This window comes from Corvus kubaryi, unplaced genomic scaffold, assembly GCF_017639235.1.
Source record: "Corvus kubaryi isolate FWS band 111438036 unplaced genomic scaffold, C.kubaryi_AGA036_p1.0 138, whole genome shotgun sequence".
Classification (NCBI taxonomy): Eukaryota; Metazoa; Chordata; class Aves; order Passeriformes; family Corvidae; genus Corvus; species Corvus kubaryi.
Window position 1 is genome coordinate 19,308,207 of NW_024580672.1, and position 20,472 is coordinate 19,328,678.

At 40.4% G+C, this 20,472-nt stretch overlaps 1 protein-coding gene across 15 annotated transcripts in view; it reads left to right on the forward strand.

The window, feature by feature from the left end:
• Positions 1 to 20,472, forward strand: part of TACC2 (transforming acidic coiled-coil containing protein 2) — a 130,795-nt gene that overhangs the window by 3,582 nt on the left and 106,741 nt on the right. For 6 of the 15 annotated variants that reach the window (XM_042019481.1, XM_042019485.1, XM_042019495.1 and 3 more), the window contains exons 1-2: positions 8,545 to 8,713; positions 11,378 to 11,455. In XM_042019481.1, coding sequence (XP_041875415.1) covers positions 11,423 to 11,455 — 33 coding nt within the window. In that variant the 5' untranslated portion in view covers positions 8,545 to 8,713; positions 11,378 to 11,422. Of the gene's footprint in view, positions 1 to 8,543; positions 8,714 to 11,377; positions 11,456 to 20,472 lie in introns of those variants that run through there. The other 9 variants (XM_042019489.1, XM_042019491.1, XM_042019486.1 and 6 more) reach the window with 4 other exon arrangements.

Sequence of the window (20,472 nt, forward strand, 5' to 3'; positions counted from 1 at the left end):
TGCTAATATTTCTGTTTTGATATGAGCAGCTGCTATATTTTCTACAGGAATATTTTAGAAGGGAACATGACCAGTATAATTGTGAGTAAGAAAGTAGGATGATGAGATAATCTCCCTAGAAACAATGAAATAAACCAGAAAACTTCATCAGTGGACCAACACTATAGATGTTTCTGCAGAATAGATCTGAGGAACTGACCAACTTAGACAAAGGAATTCTTTGGTAAATATGATTTCAGAACATTATGTCCCATTCCCAAAATGTGTCTCCTCCAGCAGACCTGTAAAAAATATACCTCTTTTGGGGAGATATTAAAATCGGGAAGGATTTGTTCCTCAGCTCTGTTTTCTGTGATTCTGTGAAGTGTCAGCCAAACAGCACCATTTCTGTGCACTGAAGGTTCACTGTCAGATTTTCACAAACCCTCCAAAAGAGGCAGAGAGGATCCTTTTAGATCTTCTGAAGCACAAACAGTTTTTATGTTGACAAACTGACATCATGAGCAAGTCCTGGTTGAAGCCAGAAACACAAGGATTGCTGCAGTAAGGGAAGGGGGAAAAAAAGTATGAAGAAGCTGTTCATGAATATCAAAATCCCAGTTTTTACAGCACAGCTTAATAAATCTGCAGGTTTTGACCTCATCTGCCTACATTTTAATGTGCTCTGTTTTGTTTTTAGCATGAATTCTCCAGCACTTCAGGGGATGTATGTGCTCCATTATGCAAAGCTGTCAGTTCTAATACAACTGTGATTTGAGCTATTGCCTACATTTCTGTACATGTGTCTGTGTTTTATATCTACAGCATATCGATACCATTGAAACTACAGTAATTACTAGTATTTGCTGGGATAAGTTGCATGCCTACTTTTTACACTGCCTGTTACTCACAGTTTCCATCCAACTTGCAACTGTAAAATGAAAATTACACTTAACCACTTTCTTGATGAGAAAGACCTGATTTTACCCACACATTTGGAGCATTGCACACTTTTATTGAACCCATATGAAAATCTCTGCATGATACAAGGGGCAGGAGGTTTAAATTCATGGTCTACATAAAGTGTGTGTGGGGTTCAGTTTCTGTGGTAGGCTCTTAAATCATTGCAATGCTCACACCAAGGGGTGAAATGTGTAAGGATCACTGACCATGGAAATATCCTTGCATTCTAATAAACGAGTCTTAACATTTCTTAATTGTCCTATGTGCAATATTTAGTTCCTGCATGAAGACTCACCAGCCCAAAACAAATATTTCAGTCATGGCACTAATAAATCATTTCTACTGGTAAAAAGTTCAAGAGTTTTGGAAATTATGCTTAAGCCTTTTGCACTAATATATCTCATAATATGATTTTGTGGCAAGTTCTGTTCTTACATATGAAGTTTAAAGAAGCTTGAGTCAATCTATGGGTTATCACATTTCAGAGAAAAGTATTACTCGTTTCTAGATGCACAGGAGTTCACCAATTAATCCTTAAGAGTTTACTCGTACAAGAAGATTCACATTGGGTAGAAGAAGAAACCAATCTTTATCCACATGAACCTTAAGTGGGACAAACAATTGTAGGCCTTATTTTGTGCTCATTCCACTGACTTGAAATAAGGTTAAAATCCACTTTTTACTAGTGACTGGTATTTAGTTGCCTACATGCTGTCATGGTTTCCTGTTTAAAGTAGAAATTTTATATATTCAGTGTTACAATCCCCGCTTAAAAGTGCCAGTGTAGTGCATAATTATGTATAACAACTGGTTTGTGAGTCTGGTTTCCAGGGAACCCTCCCCAAACCAAAACCGAGATTGAGTTAAGGTACTGTAAAGCCTGCAACTAACATATTCCTTAATGATGATGAAATGCCGATGAAAAAGTACACCTGTAAATTAAGAGTGAACTTCTGAAACTGGATATTGTTCATATTAGTGGAAAGTGAGAACATGAATATAAATAGTGGAAACCCAGCTGGAGAAGGCAATAAGTTATAAGAGTTTAAATCTGTCATTAGGTGAAGCTGATTAGGTTTAGGTCTGTCAGAAGGATGAAGAGTTGTGCCATCTGTAACAACAGTGAGCAGCTTAAGTAACTTTATCTCCACCAACCACCAGGGATCACTAGGACCACTTCCCACCAGCACAGCATTAGATCATCTTCTAAAAAAGCCACTGCCACAAAGGCAAACATTAAACTCAGTCTAGAGGGGAGTAAATCAGTTCAGGCACCATTTGTTGTCACCAGGTCATCATAAATACCTGAAGGACTGGCTTTAACTGACTTCTCTCAACCTTGTTTTGCAATCCTGCTTAGTTGAATCAAAGGAATCAGGGAGAAAATAGGCTTATAATTTACATTCAGCTTAAATATTAATTCATTACATTAGTTTTAAACATTGAAACAGGTATGAAACTATGGTAATGTCAGTAAGGAAGCATTCTCATTACTACACAATTATTATCCTTTGGAAAAAAAGCACATAAAATTATTTTCACCTTACTGTTGTTTTGTTGGGGTTTTTTTTATGATATCTTTGAGGATACCTCTGTGATGTTACTCTGCACAAAACTGTTCTTGGCTAACCTTACAAATAAACCTGAGGAAGCATTTTGGTCCTGATTAGCCTTGAAATGTGATGGAGTCTTTTTGTTCAGGGCTAGATCAGTGTAACATGCTTAGAAAAGTCCATAATCCAGGCCGTATTTCACGTAAAATATAATCTGTTCTTTTAGAACAGCGATGCCAAATCAAACCAGTAATCATCTTCATTCTGTATTGTTATTTTGAGGGCTGAACACCAGCTGTACTTACCTGCTTAGCCTAGGATTACACAACATTTTAATGGCCTGATCACTCAACTCCCCTGTGCTTCAATTTCTGCTTTTCTAAAATGTCAGCAGCATTCTCCTGCTTTGTGATTCAGTGGGGAACTTGTACAAGTAATCCAACTAAATGCTTACAGTACATCTAAGTGTTGTGCTTACTTTATATAATACTTATTATAAAAAATAATTTTCAAGCTGCAAAAGACTGAAGAAACTCAACAAATTTAGTTTCAAAGTAAATACTTTCTCAGCCAAACATGGGAATCTTTGGAAACAAGGATTCATGCCTTTATGAGCACTAGAGTTTCAGAGGTCAGTGACTCAGTTCCCAGAGTTAGTCCTGCAAAAACCTAATATACTTGCTTGGCTAGAATCTGAAATCTAACCCCTGTCTGGCTGTTAACATGTTGTCTTGATGTGCAGCTCTCCTGAGAGATTTATTTTCACAGCCTGCTCTCACTACTGATAAAACACAGCATTTCTGGAGTTAGAGTATTGATCACTGCTCGATATACAGTAGCTGAGTTTATTACCATCTAATTTATTCTCACCCATTGATCAAACAACTATCATGAAATTACAGAAAAGAGCCTCAGGCTAAATGGCCTCTAACTGAGGATGAAGGATATAATCTGCATAAGACATCTGCATTGATATATAAGTAATATGTAATATATGCATGGGTATATATCTGTGACTGTGTGGTACATGGTTATGTACCTGTGTTGTGTCAGCAGACAGAAAACCCATAAACATCCTCCCCTCAGCCCAAGGAGAGTCTCTGAGTGCTGGAGGCTTTCCAGGAGCCCGAGAACAGGTCCTCCTCTCCTGGAATATATGTGTGGGCATGGGAGGGTGTGTTAGCACAAAGCCCAGAAAGCAGCTGCAACCTGCCAACTCTGACATGTCAACACACACCTCAGGCCAGGAAAGTGGGAGATGAAACACCGCTGCCATGCACAGTTAGGGAGAGACAGTTGCTGACAGCTGGTTCAGACCCCACAGCTAAAGCAGAACAAACAGGAAGGAGCCCCTTCCCCCCAAGCAGCTTTAGATCTGCCTCTTCCCTGCCATTCCCATCAGCTCTCAGAAAACCAGACCTTGTGGCAACTCTGCTCTCCCTTGTATTTCCACTGAATCTCCTGGATAAAGGGAGGAGAAAAAGAGGAATGCACAAACAGAAGAAACAGGTAAACTCAGAGGGGAAAGCAAGAAAAATAGTTTGAAGGAAGAAGGACCTGAAAAGAGGCAAGAAATAATTCATGTTGCGATGCATTCTTCCCAGGCCCTACATGTGCCTCTAGACACGTTAAGCCAACTGATGCCCACCCTGTTTCCTCCTCTGTCTCACATAACATGGATTTTTGTCTCTCTGAGTTGTGTCCCACCATTCCCAGTGCTGAGACGGGACACCAGAGCAGGCAGACCAGCTCGAGGAGCAGAGAGCATCTTCTGAAAATCCACCCCTCACATCAGACCTCCTACCACTGCTTCCAGAATTTATCCCCGAGTCAGAGTTATGTTCTTCCTGCCTCAGCTGTGAGATTTAGGATCAGGAATTCCTCACTTTGAGGGAATGACTGTTTGCATTTAGAGTGTGAAAACACATGTAAACTTTGTCAAGTTGGCTATGGACCTGAATTATACAGTCATACGTGTCTCATAATACAAGCATGGGGGAGATATTGTTCATAAATCATCATCAGCTGTTTATAAAAGGCCAGCAGTAATAATAAGGAAACATTTTGCAGTCCTGCACAATGATAGGCACAGATTGACCAGGTGAGCTATGTAGGTCAGCCTCCCTGATAGCTCCCGAGGCCTATTAACTGGTTGTGGTGTTCAGAACTTTAACAGGAGTCTGTATCCAGCTCTCCGGAGTTGGAATGTGCATGTGGACATGGGGAGAGGGCCACTGCCACTGCACAGAGCTCTGTGTTTCATCTGAATCCACAGCCTCCCCACTGACTGAAGCGCTGCATATGGAATCTGGTGAAAAACTGCTGGTATAAATGTGGTTTGGAAAGGGAAATGTTCCAGTACTTGGATATTCCTATTTGGATCATATATATTTTATGAAAAACTTTTGGCATCACTTTTAAGGACTAAGCTCTATGCAGTACTTTGACATCTGCAACCAGTGCAGCAGAAGGGAATGTACGTGACCTGAAAACATTTAACGCTCAACACACCAGGGAAAGATTCTTGAGATCCACAGATGTAGGCATTGAGCACCATTTTACACACCCTGAGGTGGTCATGACCCCCTCATGGGACTGGCAGATAAAACACAAAATTTATCTGAGATTCGTCTTCCAGAGAGGCAGTTAAGTAGGATACAACAGAATTACACTTAAGATTCCCATAATCACTTTTATTTATTATTGTTTGAAACTATATAGTATTAGGAAAGTTCTGTTAAGAGCTGAAATGACAGACTTTCCTTTTTAAGCTGGGAAAATATTACTAGATAGAAAGTGAAACAAAATTATTTAGCACCCCCGTGGTTCCTTAGGAAGGGCACCTCCTCATGGAGGTTCCAGTAACATTAACTCACATTCCAGCATAGTCTGGTAACTGGAGCATGCTGAAGAAGCCACTGCTGACATCCTAGCTCTGCCACTTGGTGAGCTTTTTAACCTTAGGCAAATCCATTAATCTCCAAAGAAATATGTGTCTTCTTCTGCACTTTTTGTGCCATAAAACATAACTTAAACATCTGAAGGATGCAGGAGTGCCCTGAAGTGCCACATGGGGCTCATTAGAAGCAATGGAAGTATGCCATTAACTGGATTTTTCCAGGCCAGGTTGTCAGCCTGACTGAAAATTAGCCAGAAATGGGAAGAATAATTTTTAACTTTCATAATCTGTTTTTTAAAACATGCTTTAGTCTCTTAGTGCCAGGTACTCAGTGTCCCTGTTTCTTTTCTGTCACACTCGTACATTAAGTGGGACACATCAGCCAAGGCTGGGCTGCATCCTCTGCTGTCCTGTAAATCTGAGTCCTACATGGGCTCAGTGATGTGATCCCCACAGGCACTTTCTGGTTTTCTTGGGGGAAGGGCATGAAAATACTATTTCACAATTCTCACAAAAATCCAGCTCAGCTTTCTGTTGCCAAGCGACATCACGGTTTTACAGCAGATCCAGCTGCTGATGTTACTAAGCAACATCTTTCCCATCAAGCTGTGCACTTGAAAAGCATTACTTGTTTATTAATTCTATCATGGGTTATGGTTTCCCCCCAGATCTTGGTATTTGCTCTTGTAGGATTTGTGAGAAAGCAAAAGCCGAAGGACAGTCATAGGTCAGTCATTCTTGCAGATCTCTGTGATATTGTTGGAATATGCAGAAATTAAGAATGGTTTTGCACTATTATATCAAGATCAGAGTAAGATTGTGAACACCTCCCCTTTTTTCTCTTTCCTATGGGAAAAGCTGGTGTGTAATAGTGTGCTCAGTGCTTAGCAGAGCTTTGAAATGCTTTATACGTAGTATCAATCGTGAAAGTAAGGAACACAAAACATTTTGTCTTATTTTGGTGGTATTTGTACCATAAAGTAAAATGACCTCAAACTAAATTGTCTTATATAAATACCTAAGGTAGCATGTCACCAATATACAAGAACCTAACATACCTGTGTGGTGTGTGGTTGGTAAGTGTACCCAATACTGTACATACTGGGATTAAATTTGATCACTCATGGCAAATTATTTGGATCTTACTGAAATACCTTATTAACCCACTACATAGCTTACCTTTAAGTCTGAGCTGTATTTTCCCCTAGTTTGAGTCCTCCAGTCCTCCTGGGTTAAATCCTGTTCTGATCAAGAAAAGACAATCTCTCCCTGGATGAGCATGAAGAGTGGATGAGGGAACCACAGGGGAAATTCCAGCAAACAACAGCAAAGTGGCCCGATGTGAGTATTTCTTCTCCCACCAGTTCCATCATAAAATCAAAGAGAATAAATAAAGACATCAGAGCATGTGGAATTCTCTCAGAGCTCGTGGTTTACGCTTCATACTGGAACACAGCAGGAGATCAGCATCTGCAAAGGTGGGAACAGCTTGGGATAGCCGGGACAGGACCTGAGTGAATCCTAATTTAGACACAAGAGTGGGGCAGAAAACTGACCCAAAGGTACAATGCCAGTGTTGTCAGTCAGTGTCGTTGTAGGCCCGGAGATCAGAGCACAGGGTGGCTGTGTTGGTGTGTGTCACTGCCCTCATTTCACAGGGCTCATGCTTCTGGCACCGGTGCAGGAGTCGCCTGTGTGGCTTTGCAAACCTTACACAACTTAGCCAAACAGAGGGATTCTGCTTTGCACGTGTGTTGATAAAAGTGCACAATCAAAAATCATGGTCTACTGATTACTGAAGGTCGTTTCCCCCAAAGTTTCTGCCAGACAATTGTTTTGCAAGGCAGCTTCTTCACTTTCACTTTGTGGCATTTTCTGGCCTTAGCTTAGAAATGGAATAGCCCCAAATGTGAGTTCAGTTTGCTTTTATGAGGAAATAATGCAGCTACCAGAAGTGAGGATGTATTACCAGGCTTGTGTTTTCCTGAGCTCCCACAGGATCCCTGCTCTTAAATTCATGGCAGAAAGACTAAACAAAAAATATTGCATAGTTTGTTGTATATAAAACAATCAATTGTGCAATGCCCCTGCTTTGTTTTCTAAGGAAGAACACACTAAAAGTTTGAATTGATGAACTTCACATTTACTGGATTTTGAATTGGGCTGGAGAGACCAGAGAATGCTGGATCAGCAACTTCATTTAAAAAAAAAAATATTTAAAAGGCAGGGCTATTCATGTAGCTCTTGATCTTGCAACTGTGCATTTCAGCTCTTCACAGGCTTTATGTTTCCAAGTCAGGAGTTTGTAGACCAAGACTTTGTGGAAAAAAAGTCAGCAGACAACATGTGGCTGCCCTATGAAATCCTGCCTTTTATTCATGTCAGATATGACTTTTCCATGCTGGATTCAGCAATGCTGCCTCACACTCTTCGAGGTGCAATAAACCCACAGTGGACCATTTCCTTGGTTTGTGGCACCAGAAAGCACCACTGGTGTTTACAGAAACTCATTAATCCCTTGGCGTTTATGATAAATACTCTGGTTACCAGCTGTGTTTCTCAGCACCCCTTTGTGGAAGCATTGCTGGAATGGACAATCAGAGTTAATAATAACAATTAGCTTGCCCATAAACCAGTACTTCTTGCAACATCACATTTCAAAGCGTTTTTGTCACGTCTCCACCCTTCAGGATGATTAAATGGGAAATTATTTCACCATAACCTGAACAGGCACATCAACATTTGGTAGCAGGTATTTCTGACAGCTTTCAAGGGCAATACGAGAAAATGAAAAATGAGCTTAAACACATAAACAAACCTGAAAACAAAATGCAGAATAGATATTCCCCCCAATACCAATTTTCCCTTGAAAACAACACATGCATAATTCCAGTATATTATTGACACAGTTTCACTGAAAAAATTCTGCAGTGCAAGAAGTACTGCTTATACCACAAGCCAAGAAACGGTAGAAGTGAAATATGTTTGACCCAAAACTGATGTTCTCTGGGGTTGCTTTTGTGAAAAACATTAGCACTGGATTTACGGCATGCAGAGAGCCTCAGCAGCCTGGCAGGAGCAGGGGGAGGCCGGGCCGAGGAGGTGTAACTTGTTTTCTTTCTCGCCTGGGGTGGAGGCAAGTTGGTTGTTGAGCAGGTTATGAAGGTGGGTCTCGGAGAGAAAGCCTACATTTCATGAGTCTGAGGAGAAGTAGGAGGAAAATCAGGTGAAAACTGGTGAGGTGAAGATGGAAGGAATGGTTTGAAGGCACGTTCTAAAAGCGTCGGTGAAGCCAAAGGTGCCAGATAAATCCTGGAATGTAAGTGCAACATTAAACGTCCTCTTGTTTGCTTTCAGGAAAGCAGTTGTTCAGCTCAAAAGTCTCTGCAGGCTGAACAAACCAATTTGGTACCATTGAGCTGTTTTCAAAATATGTAGTGTTCAAATAATTTCAATAATGACATGTAAATTGTGAGAGATACTATAGAAAGGTGATGAAGATTATCTTTTGGTTAACCTATGTTTATTTAATGGATGGATTTTTAGCATGTTTGTAATGCTGATTTGAAATTCTATACATATGATAAAGCACTTGTAGTTTGCAACCTAAGTAATGCTCGTGCATTGAATGATTTAAAAATAATGTATGTAAAAAGGATTACAGCAACACTGTAATCTAAAAAATTACCTTAGCACTCTGCAATGTAATGCACAATTTATTATTATTATCACTTGTTTCATTATTGGAGAATCTGCAATGTCTTTATTTCCTATTTATTACATTTATCTTCATTATTAAGCAGATGGTAATGTGAGAATTGTGTGAAAATTGGGAAATTTCATGCTCTAGGGAAAGAAAAGAGTGGGTAGACAATATGATACGATGTGTTAGTGGAGATTTTCGACAGCTGGCACTTCTGCTGTGCTCTTGTCATTTTCTACTCTGATTCCTGTGCATTTTAATAAAGAGCTGTAAATAAAGCATTGTTATCTTTCCACTCAATATTAGAACTTTGGCCTCTATCAGCAGTTGCTGTCCTTAACAGTCAGTATGGCTGAGCTGGTGCAGAAATGTTGACGGTATATTATGCACCAGAGTGAATATACTCTAAAATAAATAGGCAACATTATGGCATACATTGGCTAATCTATTTAAGAACTTGATAAGCAAAATTTGCATTTTACACAATTACGTACAAGACCCCACCCCAATTAACTGAACAACTCCATGGGGATCTGGGAGAGTTTCATTCATTCATTCCCCCGTTTATGTTATTACTGCAAGTGCTTGTGAGGGGACACTTCAGAGAGCTCTAACTCTCTAGGTATTTTCACATGATGTCTGTAGGGACAAAAAAAGATTTGGGAAGAGAAAAGCTCAGCAGGTCAGGGGAACAGAAATGCCACTATATTCACTCTTAAAGAATTGTGCTGGCTGCTGACGGAAGCATATCTCTATAGTGGAGTTATTCTTTCCCTCCTGTGCATTTAAACCTTACTCAGCAGCTCTAACAGTGTGAGAATGTTTTATTATATCAATACATACTTAAAATATTGTAATCTTAATGTGTTGTCTTGGAACACTTCACTGGGCTGAGCCTGGAAAGATTTGTGTGTGTGCATTTATCCATGATGGAGTACTTCATACTTGGGGAACAGTGATTTTGAAAATGTTACATCCAGTCTTCAGCATAGCTCTGAACTGTTTTAAAACAGGACAGGACTTGGCAGCAACCCCAGCAGATAAAACCTCACGTTGCTAATTAATCACTGAAAGTGCAATCCTGGTTCCAGTGATTTCAACAGCAGCAAGTTCAAGCACTGCTGTATCCCCTGCAGACAATCAAGTTTAAACAGAACAAAGCTTAGGGGCATAACACCAAACTTCTCTCTGTCTCTCCAAGCCTCCTGTGAAGTAAAATAATATTTCAAGTTAAAAAATGTACTGTAGTAATAAGTAACAACATTCCTTAAAAGCTTGTATGGTTTCTTTGGCGTTTAAAGTGCAATCTCTCTTTTACAGACTTCGAAGTGCAATCTCTCTTTTGACTTTAATGGAGTTTTTCTTGACACATGCTTCAGACCAATCCCAAAGTCTTTGGGAAAAAAACCTGAAGACACTGTGTAATTTTCACCTATTCAGTAATTGAATAAATACAGTGACTTTCAATGCATGAGCCCCCAAATAAAATGTCTAGAGCAAGAAGTGAGTGCCTATAAGTGAATCTCTGGTGTGTACTTCTACTATTGAGTACCCTTTCCAAAAAAAATACAGAAATGAACAATGCCTGGGGAGACACTTAACTCTAGAACTGCTCAGAGGATTTTTTTGAAATTAAATAATTAGAGCTGAACTAGTATAAAACCAACAGTAATTATGGCAGGCAGATCCTGTTAAGTCTAAAGAATGTGTTTAGAACACAACACTGTAACAGAATAATGCCTAAGAAGAGCAGGGAACGATGCCAGTGATCAGGATAAAAAATCCATTTACTCTTTCTCTGAGTGCGTTTTTGAAACTTGTTTGTTTCAGTGACAGTCAGGTTTAATCCCTTGGTTCTGACAATGTGAGCAGGCAGCTCGGTCCAGGAATTTCAAGAAATAAAAGTGGTTTGATTACAGTTAAAACAACAAGGTTTTCCTCTGGGCTGTCCATCCCAAGTAACCTCGGCAAGGAAAATGTCTTTCTGCTCAAATGTCTTGGAATAATCCAGAAACAGAGTAACAGAGCTGAGTTTCAAGGACTGTCTTTCAGCATAAGTGGAACCAGTGTGGGGAAGACAGCAGAGAGACATTAGGAAATAAAAGCGTTCAGAGTTCTTTTCCCCAATTTATGCCTTAGAATCATTGTAAGGCTGAACGTCAGGAGGGGCAGCTGACACGGTGACTGAGATGACACCCCTCCAAAATTTCCAGGGGTTTTTGTTGTTTTATTTTAGTTTGGTTTTTCACAGCCCATTAAGAGCTTTTTCTTTTCTTCCAGTGATCTTTCTTTAATTGCTGTGTGATCCTGGACATCCGAGTCGAGATGGGCAATGAGAACAGCAGTGCAGAGAATGAGGTGAGTGTGGCAGGGCAATTGCTTTTCCTCCCCTCCTAGCCTAGAGCAAACCTTACAGAAATTGCTTCCACGGGCCACTTACCCCTCATTTACCTTCTGCTCCCCGCTACACTCATATTTAAGTGCCATCAATGGTAATTGAAAGCAACTTTGTCTGGTTTTTTCCTTTGACAGTGACAGTGCTCCAAAGCATCAGGGCACAGCGCTGGCGGCTGTTCCCTGGGGGACAGGATCCGTGGGGGATCCCCGTGGGATGAGCAGGGCTGGCTCATCCCAGCATCCCAGCACCCCAGCCTGGGAGCAGGGCAGTGCCTGTGGTGGCCCCAGAGCCCTGGCACCCAGCAGCTCCTCCTTGCTCAGAAATGACCTTGCACTGTGTGTGTCCCGATCCCGGACTTTACGCCCGTGTTCCCAGGGTGTGTTGCTAATGCACGGTGGTGTTTGGTGGTTTATTTTTAGATTTTTGAAATGAAGGCAATGACATGCTATGGCTACTGGTGTACAATTACATTAGAAGTTACTATGCTGATACAAGTTGGAATAAAAGTTGTCATTCACTCATTTCAACAATTAAAACACCTGTATATATTTTATCCTCTCCTCTTCCATATGTTATGGTAGATGCTAAAATGCGTTAGGATTCATTTTGCTTCCACTTCAGGTCTCAGCAAACCTGCTGCACCTTGTGCATTGCAAAGTGGACCCCCTCAAGGCCATCAGAATTACAACTATTACAGACTTTTTCATAAATAATTTTTAGAAGAAAAATCTTCCACAGTTCTTGATTATTCTTACCAAGTTTTATTGTTAGCCCAGGATTTGGTCTCAACTTTTATCAAGGTTTGGGAACAGTAGAATATGTTAATTTCTATAACTAAGTAATGAGGATTTCTCTTCCACTGTGTACGGCTTCCACTCAGGAAGCTTTTGGAAGTCAAATATATTTGTTCAGGAGTCATCCTGAGGCTGAGAAGACTTTACTTTAAAACTACTGAATTTATTAAGAAATGTGGTAAAAAAAAAAGGAAATGAAGCTTCTGATCTCCTTTCCAGACTGTAAAAACCAAAACAAATGACACCTCTCCCCACTCCAACCCCTCCAAAAAAAACCGGCACCAAAAAACAACCAAACAACCAAAGCAAAACAAAATATGCTAAGAATCCAAATTATTTAAAAAAATACTATTAACAGAGAAATAACAAGAAGCAGCAATAAAATTTATATATTTTAATTTTCAGTCAGAAATTCCCCAATGCCAATAAAGCCATCCTTATACCACCAAGCCAAGGAGCACAGCAGGTAGTGGATGATGAAACTGGTTTGCATGGTTTGCAGTCGAAATGTTAGCACCAGGCTTGGCTGCTCTTTTTCTTCTGCATCTGCTTCTGGCTTTTGGGTTTTGTGACACTGACTGCTCATTTGCAAGGCAGCTACATTTAAGTTTTCAGCAAGTTGTAAAAAAAATCTGGTTTCTTTTAACTTTTTTTCTCTAGTAGCAATCTATGCTTTAGAGAAACACCCTGTACTTGACCCCCTTTGCTGGCTGCCTTTCCTTCCAACCCTAACACCATTGAAATAGCTCTGTTGGTGTTGTTCTTTTGCTCAGAACCAGTTGATCAGAGTTGTTTTTGTTTATGTGTTTATCAGAGAACACCATTGCACAGCTCATGCTCTCAGTGAGTCATTTGGAAGCCTCGCACATGGTTTGCATTAAAGCTGGGAGAGCCTGTGCTAAGTTTAGAACTCATTTAATGAGTAGAAAGATCTGTGGAATAAATGTGCTACTAGGAGGAATGCAGTAGACACTTAGAGAAAAAGTAAATACCCAATCTGTCTTGTAAAGACCAGCCTCTGAGGAGAATATCATCTAAATTTAGTGGAAATGGGCGAAGATGATGCTTGGGTAAAACAAGGCTGGGGCCAGCAGTATATTTAACAAAGTGATTTCACATATACAAACCATGTTCTGTTTTGCTGTAAAACACACAAAGTTCAAGCTGCTGAGAGATTTTAGGATTGTGCCCTGCCCTGTTACAGTGGCACACTTTGTTGGGCTTATGCTGAATGAAACATAAGCTGGTTTTGGGATGCACTTTCCTTGAAAAGTAAAATTCTCCATGAAGAGGTCTTTAAATTGAAAAAGAAGCATTCTGGAAGGACAGATATTTTGATTTAGAACAGTTTGACGCTTGAGATCCAGCCTTTAGCAGGCAAAATACAGGTGAAGCAAGGGAGGTGTTCCTTAATGGGAAGCTGTGGAAAGTACTGCACTTTATGGAACAGCAGAAGGTCTCAGCTGTTGTGCTGCCCATGAAACAGATCTTTCTTAATCCAGCCAAATGAACAGGGTATCATGGAGGAATGACATTGTCTTCTTTTCCTTGACTTTTCTGGATGGCTAAATCTCCAAAAATCATCTACATGGCCTTAATAAAAGAAAAACACTCATAGTTTCACAGAGGCTGATGTAACTGTGCACTTCCTTAGCCCTGCACCTCTGGATAGTCTGGGCTCCACCTAAGAAAGCCACACTTAGAAATGAGACCAATCTGAGCAGGACCAACAAATCTGCCACCTAAAAAGTCAGCAAGAGTGAGGCACATGCTCTGTGGGATGGAGAGTGATCCTAGACGTTGTCTCTGCAGCCCAGCTTCGTCCAGGCTGCTCCAGGGGGTTGTGCAGAGAGCTCAGGGACAGCTCCCAAAGTGACTGCACATTACAGGGTTATTATTGACTTCCCTGATTGTTTTTTATCTTGGGCTCCCATCTACTGGAATGCTGCCATTACCAGGGCATCTTTGCTCTCATTTTAAAGGGGTGGGTGGAGGATGTTAAAAACAGAAAGAGTTCATAATTGGAGGCATGAGCATAAAATTTTGTAAAGCTTGAATAGGCTGGGTTTTCTAATATGGAATACTTTTAACTCAGGTTTTTAATTCTTGCTATTCAGAGTTCTGAAGGGGAACACCGTCATATGCCACAGCCTTTCTCACAAGTACAGAAAAATAAAAGTTACCAAGTACTTGTACAGCTCTTTGAAGGTGAAAACTGCTGCTGAATTGAAGTTCTAGCAATGCATCTTTTGCCCCAGAGTTGGAGAGGGAATTTCAAAGTCAAGTTACATAGAAGTTATTTCTACATATTTTGCTTTATCCTTTCTTCTTCTTCTTTTCTGAATAAGCAAAAAAGCAAACAAATCTGGTTATTCCACACGTCTGTAATCGTTCATTTCTCTTTAAACATACATCTTAATGTGTGGTTATCCTTTTGTCCCTGTTTTCTGCTGTGAAATGTGTAAGACAGGCAACACTTGCCAGATGGGCCACAACTTCTCCAGGGTCTGGTGGTTGTCTGAAGTGTCATGCTGTGATCCTGCTCAGATTTCTCCATTTGTTTCCTACGAACAAATCTGACTGCTGAGCATCCTGCAGTTAATATTCTGCATTATTACTTTTCCCATCTTTCAACTTATTTCAGTCTCTCTGAACTGATGGCTCTTGTTGATTGCCATGGTTCTCCCTTCAGATCCCGGTGTTACAGGGATCAGCAGAGGACGTGCTGGGCTCATCAGCAGCACTGTCCCGGCATTCCGCCTCCATTCCCTCAGATGAGAACTGGGCAAATCCCTCTGAGCTCTGGGGCTCACACTGGGTGTTTACATACTTTTTGAATAGTGCAAGAACATCTGTATACATTCCATTGTTAGTGTTCAGCTGGGAACAAAAATGCATTCCCAGTTTTCTGCACGGTAGTTTTGCCTACAGCATTTTAATGCGATTCACTGTTACCCTACACGGGCTCTTCTCAGTTGTGTCCACTGGCATTCACAACTTTTACTCCCGGAATTACAACTCCCTTTCACTTTCCTTCCATTTCATCCAGTGCACATCAGGATTTCTCTGTCAGTTGGCTACAGTCCATTCCTGATGCTCACAAAGTCCTAGCATATCTCCAATCACCACATTCATTAACTCTTACTTCCAGTGATAATTACTGCTGGTCCAATATTCTATGGTAAATAATGTCAAGTATTTCTTTGAGTTTACTCAAGAAGAACATTGTGTGTTTTCAGAGAATTATATGTCCTTTTATGCAAATGCAGCAAATTCTGGGTCACTCCTCACTGCAATGAATAATTATTATTCACATTATTATTTACATCTTTACTGTGAGTGAAGGAGAGGGGATGAAAGAAGAAGATGCAAAGTTGTGGCAGAGTTCTTAATTTGAAAGTATAGTGAAAAGGAAGTTGGAAGACTGGTCCTTCTCTTCTGTATTAATGGTTAAAGCTTCCTTCACAACTGTAAAGCCGTCATCATTTCTCATGGGACATGTGACTTTATGGGTAGAGATGAAAAGGAAAAATATTTTATATTTATAAAGTTCCTCTGTAATTATTTACTACATTTCTCCATTTAAGAAATAGTGTGAAAATGTTGGACCTGCATTTTCCACAGCTATGAAATTACTGGGCAGGCAAATACTGTTGACTGGGAAGCATGCCAGAGTTTGGGACTCAATTTGGAGATTATTTTCCTAATAGTACTTCATTTGAACCTAACAGCTTCTTCTCAAGTCATTTATTGTCAGGCTGCTGAGGACCACTCAGCAGAAAGCTGCTTTAGCTAAAACTAGAGTGACTGAAAATTGCGAGTTATGGGATGAAGATTTGCTTCCCAAGATCATCACCTTTATCCTCTCTCTCACCATGTCTCATACACACCTCCCATCCTTAAGAAAATAATACAGGCCTTCACCAACATCAGGAAAGGGACAAAGGAAAACTACTGCAGCCAGAGTAGTGAAAATGCAAAGATAAATGTGAATTTTCCTTTGCTTGCTGACCACAGATCACTTTAAACGTGTGGAAGGATGAAGTTAACAAGAGCCATGAAGGAGTTACACAGCCAAGCTTCATTTAGTCAGTGCATATTCCTCCAATATAGCAAGGCTTCCTAGGTTGTTGAGAAGACACCCATGTTGGCATTCCAAGAATCTAAAGACAAACAATTTGGTGCCCTCAGTGGACTGGAAGAGTCATAAAAACAAGCACTGAAGCCTGAAGGTTTGAATTGTTCCTGTTGTGGCTGAGAGGAGGTTGTGTATTCTGGGAAAAAAGCTAAATCAAGGATGAGATGGTGACTATAAATATATAAGTACACACACACCCCCCTACACACACCAGTGGTTTTTTTTGTGCTCACAGCCAGAGCCATTTCAGTAGGTGTTTCTCAGGAGGAAAAGCAGCCTTTTATCTCTAAGAGAAGGTTGTAGGTACGAAAAATCAAAAGCTGTAGTCAGAATTTTTCAAATACCATTGTTACCATATCACAGTTTGCTTTGCTTTTTCTATTTGTGAGAAGCAAATTAAATTAAATGAGAAGCAAATGCCAATTTTTGCATTCCTGCCCCTTTGAGGGTTTTAATTAGACTAGGTATGAACTAAAAATTCTACTCCCGTGAGAGACAAATAAACCACGCCAGGAGCAATAGCAAATGACAGCATTACTGATTAAAGAAAAAATCTACTGTAATTGCAAAATTCTATACAGAGACTCCCTTAACGATAGAGTCTGCTCTTCCTATCTGATCATATCTGATCATAATTACATCCAACTGATTAAGTAGTCATGATGTTTGGCAAGAAAAACAAGAAGTGGTCAGGACAGGCATCCTCTCCAAACTGTTGTACCCCAGCCACTCTCAAAAAGGGGTAGTAATGCACCTGTGGTTTGCTAAAATCACATTTAGCTCCCTTGCAAGGTGATAAAACTGAGTTTTAGTGTAATTCTTCAGATCTAAAGTGTCACATGGAGTTCAAGCTTGGCTCAATATACTTGTTACTTTCCTGTGATGGATCACTGGTTTTGCTGACCAGAGTTTGCTGATTTGATTGCAAAGTTCCAGTTGTTAAAGCAATATCCACTCACTGTCTACTTATTTATTTTGGTACCATTTCTCCAAACAAGGAAGAGACAAGGACTCTCCAAAAATATGAAGTTTTAGAACTCTAACTTACTACTTGGTTACTGTTCCTGCAGAACAACAACAAAAGCCAGAAGAGTGAAAAGGTGACTCCAAAAAAAAACTGTTCTGTCTTAAAATATTTCAAGAGCCATGTAGAAACCCTGATTTCCCAACCATGTGAACAACCTCTAGCAGGCAGACTTTTTTAAAAAAAAAAACAACTATTAACCCCCTGCCCCAGCTTGTAATGGAAGACATGGAGAAAAAGGAAAGGCAATTTCTGGTTTATTGATTGAGATTTGCAAAGGTTTGCTCCAGCTTCCCCTCCACTAAACCAGAGGGAGTTAGTGGGAATGGAAATCTAATGTAACTCTTCGAAGATTACTCTGAGCACTCAGAGCTCTGGCATGTTCCAGCAACTGCTATAAAAGGATGGGCTTAATGGAGGAATGTGGCAGAGGACAGATGGAAGAGGAAGCAACTTTTAGTGAGGGAAAGGAGGAAGGGGAGCCAAAGCAAGTTCACCTATTTGAGGGGTTGAGTGGGAATGCTGGGTGCTGGAGGCAGAGCTTGTTGTGCTCTTGACCTGGTGCTGTGCTGGGAGACTCGAGGCTTTGGGGTGGCTGGAACACAAGGCTGTGGCTGTGCCTCATGGCTTTGAACTGGGAGAGTCAGGGTTTTGGGAGCTGGGCTCTCCACAGGCTCCCAGGCAGCATTAGAGGAATTTCTTTCTGGTATGATAACTTCAGTGCAGCAGTGCACAGAATACTTTTGGCTACAGTGTTAATGAAGTTCTCTTCCTTCTTTCATTTTTTCCAGCATCCTGTTCAAAGTCATTGGGAAAATAAAGTGATCCTGTAGATTTACTTTGTGTTCTTGTTACTGCAGTGCTTCTGGAAGGGTTTAATGCAAATTACAGTGCATATTTCAGGAGAATCAATTGTATTTGTTTAAATATTCTGCTGCCTTAAAGGGGAAAAAAAGTATGGGCTGTTTAGTTTTCCTCCTGATGTTTGTACACTCTCTGAGACAAACCTGGTTGGTTTGTTGTTGGGTTTTTTTAATTATCTTAGACTTAAAAATGCTGAGAACCTCTGTGTTCTGGTTTTTATTATAATTATTTAGGTCTTTCAGTTAACTAACTCTTTGTAATGAGAATCCTTTTCAAATAGGAGTACGGTACACTGGAAACAAATACAGAACAAATTTAGCTGTAAGCTTCTGTAGTCAATCACTTCAGAGGCTGCATGTATTGAAACTCAAAAGTAATTTATTTAACTGCAGCTTTCTGATGATACTTGTGAACAAACCATAGTCTTCCTAATTGTTTTCACACATGTTAATTAAAAACATAAAAAAACACGCTTTGCAAAGCTAGTTCAGCACCTGATTTGCATAACTAGGCTAAATTTAAAAAATTTAATCGAAAAATTGAATTATGTTTTTCTGCTGTCTGGCTTAGAGTCACAAAGCATGTTCTTTTGTGATGATTACATGAATACATTAAATGTAGAAACCCAATATATAAAGATTTTCTGCATCTTGGCATATTAGTAGTTCATTTTACATGTAAATATCTACATTAAGATTTATTTTAGATTATTTGCTAAATTACTCTTCTGAGCTTCTTTTGAACACGTGTGCTTTTGCCTTACGAGGTAACAGGGGAATTTTGCTTTTTGATCAAACACCTGACAGCCTAGAAAGAAAGAAAAAGTGTCCACAGTTCAAACTCCTCTGTGCTCCAACAGAGCCTGTGCTGCTAAGATTGTTTTAATACGTGTTAAATTTGGTAATGAACTGGAAAAACAAGAGTCAGATTTTTCTGTGGCCAATGTCAGTCACTTATGGGCTGAACTATAACTTCTTAAACATTAGTTCCCTGAAACCACAGAACTACTTAAAACCAAAAAAAGTCAAAATCAATCAAGCCAACAAAAAAACCCACCAGTGCCCTGACCCCAAACAACCTACAGAAAATGTTAATTGTAGTCTTCAAATGTGTGCACATAAATGACGTGGTTTGTTGTGATCTTCCTCTCTTCTGAATCTGCCCCTCCCGGTGCTTTTGTTTGGATATTAAGTCCAAATTTTGGTGTAACAGCTGATAAAATCAGGGATGTGGGTCCTTCTCTGTGTCTTAATAGGGAAACACCCTAATTCTGATGAGGTGGGGTGTTCAGGTATAGCAGGCACATAAATGTCTACATCCTGCAGTTCACTTGTGAGTTCTGGAGATGAGCAGCAACAGCAAACTTCTACCAAAATTATTCCGGCCCCAGAGCGTTCTGTGACTCAGGGAGTCAATGACAAATTATCCTGACTCCATGTTAAGGTTCAGAGGGTCCTCAAACAGCTGTACTGCTGCTTGGAGGTCTCCTCACATTTGTTAGTTCTCTTTAAGCCTCGGTAGCAATGAGCTATTGTGTTTGTGATGTGACAGGCTGGTGGGGAGTGTTTCCTTCTGTGCCACAAATGAGCCCACAGGGAGGTTAGCCCCTGGTTATCACATGGTTCATGGGATTTGTGACTCTGGATGACAATCCAAAGGATCCTCGTTCTCCGCAAAGGAAGTTTGTGTGCAGGAGGCATCCCCATCGTGCTGTGGCTGCAAAAGTGGGATGGCTGCAGGTCAGCAGAACCGAGCATTGTAACCTAAAGGAGCCTTTTGTGTTAAGTGGCTGATCTTGTGAAGGAGAGACTAATGAGAAGCAATGTGTGGCTACCGAGACTGCTCTGTGTAAATAAGTTAATGACTTAATTGCTGTGTATTTTCTGCTCTGGAACATGACAGAGGCTTTAGGAGAAGGAGACAAAACATGAGGCTCTTCATCATCTCAGGGGAGATGTGAGGTGTTCATCCCGGCCTGGCACCCAAAGCAGCTGAAGAAAATTTGAGAAGGTAGCAGAAGAAAGGAGGAAAAACAAATAATTAGTTCTCACTGCACTTGCTGGCTGCTGGAGGCATCTGGACAGTTTTATAAATTGGCCTAATTTCTTGGGAGAGGAGAGGAGAGGAGAGGAGAGGAGAGGAGAGGAGAGGAGAGGA